At 43.5% G+C, this 2,500-nt stretch overlaps 2 protein-coding genes across 2 annotated transcripts in view; both read left to right on the forward strand.

The window, feature by feature from the left end:
* The first annotated feature begins 604 nt into the window (after window positions 1-604).
* On the forward strand, window positions 605-1,802 carry LOC138862905 (uncharacterized). The gene is made up of 5 exons (XM_070126099.1): window positions 605-697; window positions 752-892; window positions 926-1,037; window positions 1,131-1,584; window positions 1,691-1,802. Exons 1-5 carry the CDS (start codon window positions 605-607, stop codon window positions 1,800-1,802), a joined length of 912 nt encoding a protein of 303 aa, XP_069982200.1.
* A 17-nt stretch (window positions 1,803-1,819) lies between these two features.
* Window positions 1,820-2,500, forward strand: part of LOC138862906 (uncharacterized) — a 702-nt gene continuing 21 nt past the window's right edge. The window contains exons 1-2 of the mRNA XM_070126100.1: window positions 1,820-2,269; window positions 2,360-2,500. The exon at window positions 2,360-2,500 is cut by the window's right edge and continues 21 nt beyond it. Of these exons, the coding sequence (XP_069982201.1) occupies window positions 1,820-2,269; window positions 2,360-2,500 (591 nt within the window). The remainder of the gene's footprint in view (window positions 2,270-2,359) is intronic.

A 2,500-nucleotide genomic window follows, 5' to 3' on the forward strand; every position in this document is an offset into this window, starting at 1 on the left:
TGCATTGACTGGTGTGACCCCAAGGTTCCGACAAGGTCACTATGCTGTCACCGCAGACATAGAAGAAATGTTTCATCAAGTGAAAGCTCCCCCAGAAGATCGAGATGTACTTCTCTTCCTGTGGTGGCCAGGGAGAGATACCAGTCAAGCACAAGAATATCGTATGTCTGTCCACATTTTGGAGCCAGATCATCACTCAGCAGTATTACCTTTACCCTCAGAAGAATAGCAGAAGAGCATGATAATCAGTATGGCACTGAAGTGATTGAGGTAATTAGAAGGAGCTTTTATGTAGACAAGCTCCTCAAATCATCTGATGATGAGGAATCTATCAAACAGCTGGTGAAAGTCCTCATTGACCTATGTGCTGTAGAAGGTTGGCGCCTGAATCAATGGATATCTAACAAGAACATTTTGGCGACAATTCCTGAAACCGAGCGAGACATTTCAGTTGCATGTCTGGACTTGAGTAAGGATGAACTTCAAATAGGAATGCATCAGTCAATGTAGAATGACTATTTTATCTACAAGATCAACCCGAAAGACAAGCCACTAACTTAGAGAGGTGTTGTCAGTAGTGGTTTCCAACTATGATCCTTAGGGTATGGTAGCACCTTTCATCTTGCCTGTTAAGCTGCTGCTGCAAGACATGTGCCGACAGCAGTTGGGATGGGACGAGGAGATGGAGATGGCTGAGGTTAGACGATGAAAGGCATGGCATGATCAACTTCCCAAGCTGATAAACTTCAAGGTGCCTAGAAGTTTTATTCCCTTGTCATTTGGCACTGTCAGGTCCTGTCAATTGCATAATTTTGCAGATGCAATTCAAGTTGGATATGGTATTGCCTCATACTTGAGGCTTGAAAGTGCCACTGGTGAAGTCTGCACTCTGGTAATGTGAAGAGCAAAAGTGGCTCCTTTGAAGAGGACCATTCCAAGAGTAGAGTTAGCTGCTGCTAGTGTAACAGCTTGTATGGGTCAGAAGCTATGCTCAGAACTGGATTTGAGCTTAGAAAAGTCTGTCTTCTGGACTGACAGTATTTCTGTTTGAAGTATTTATTCAATGAAAAGGCAAGATATCAAACATTTGTGGCCAACAGGGTGAATCTCATTGGTGAAACCTGTTGAAGCTTGGAAGTATGTAGAGATGCAGTCTAACCCAGCAGATTTAGCTTCAAGAGGAGTTGACATGGACAGCTTCCTCGCCTCTTCAATCTGGATCACTGGGCTGACCTTTCTTGGTGAAAATGAGAAAATTTGGCCCATACTACCAAAAGATGTCAGGAGAGGAACCTTACAGGATGACCCAGAAGTGAAATTACAATTACTCTGTGAAACAATTATCACAGTAATACCATTCATTGAGGAAATAACCAGTTGCTTCTCGAATTGGAAGAAATTTGTACACTGCATTGCATGGCTAAGACGCTTCCACAGAACTCTGACAAAAAGACTCAAGTTTTCAGTGGAAGCTGACATGACAAGGAAGTGTTTGTGCATTAAAGAAATATATAAAGGTGAGGACATTTGGAAGCTCATCCAAAAGGACTTATTTGGTGCTGAAAAAAAAGATAATCTCAGGCAGTGAAGAGGCTCATGTGAGGTCCTCCAGCAAATTGGTTAAGCTAAAGCCCTACCTGAAGGATGGGCTACTTAGAGTGAGAGGATAACTCATTCACTCTCCTAGCAGTATTGATGTCAAACACCCAATAATTCTGCCAAGCAAGTCCACAGCTGTGAAATTAATGGTGCAATGGAAGCATAAGAACCTAGCACATAGTGGCCACAATTATCTACTATAATTAGTTCTGGATTATACATGACAATGCAGAGGTATGCTCTCATTCAGAACTGTGTGAGGTGTAGATCTTTCAGTGCTCAGCCAATGACCCAAGAGATAGCTGATCTACCTGAGGAATGCGTCACATCAAATGTGCCTCCCTTCACACGGGGACTGACTTATTTTGGGCCTTTTCTAGTTAAGAAAGGCAGGTCAACTCTCAAACTTTATGGAGTCATTTTCACCTGCTTGGTGACTAGAGCCATCCACATAGAACTAGTGGAGTCAATGGTAACTGAATTTGGAAGGTTCATTGCCAGGCGAGGCCCAGTCACCCTCATCCGGTCTGACAATGGTACAAATCTTGTGGGAGCTGAGGAACTTTGCGAAGAACTCAGGAAAATGAAGCACTCTGTGATTCCAGAGGTCATGTTGCTCAAGGATGTCACATGGCAGTTCAATCCTCCTCATGCTTCGCACTTCGGCAGTGTATGGGAACATCAGATTCGCACAATTTGACGAGTACTCCAGAGCCAGCAGGTTATGACAGATGACACTCTGCATACCCTATTCTGTAAGGTGGGAGCTATGATAAATGGCAGGCCGTTAACCAGGGTTACTGATAATTCCGATGGTCCTCAATTACTAACACCCAACATGCTGCTGACCCTGAAAGGTGCAGGAAGTCCAATAACGGATACTGATCATAGTGATCTTCAT

Source organism: Penaeus vannamei, chromosome 10 (genome assembly GCF_042767895.1).
Source record: "Penaeus vannamei isolate JL-2024 chromosome 10, ASM4276789v1, whole genome shotgun sequence".
Classification (NCBI taxonomy): Eukaryota; Metazoa; Arthropoda; class Malacostraca; order Decapoda; family Penaeidae; genus Penaeus; species Penaeus vannamei.

Excerpts from the sequence above, each read along its gene's own strand:
- LOC138862905 (XM_070126099.1), top strand. The coding sequence starts at position 605 with ATGGTAGCACCTTTCATCTTGCCTGTTAAGCTGCTGCTGCAAGACATG. Across the intron at positions 893-925 it reads CTGGTGAAGTCTGCACTCTG|AGGACCATTCCAAGAGTAGA; the intron begins GTAATGTGAAGA and ends GCTCCTTTGAAG. Across the intron at positions 1,585-1,690 it reads AAAAAAGATAATCTCAGGCA|TATTGATGTCAAACACCCAA; the intron begins GTGAAGAGGCTC and ends CTCTCCTAGCAG.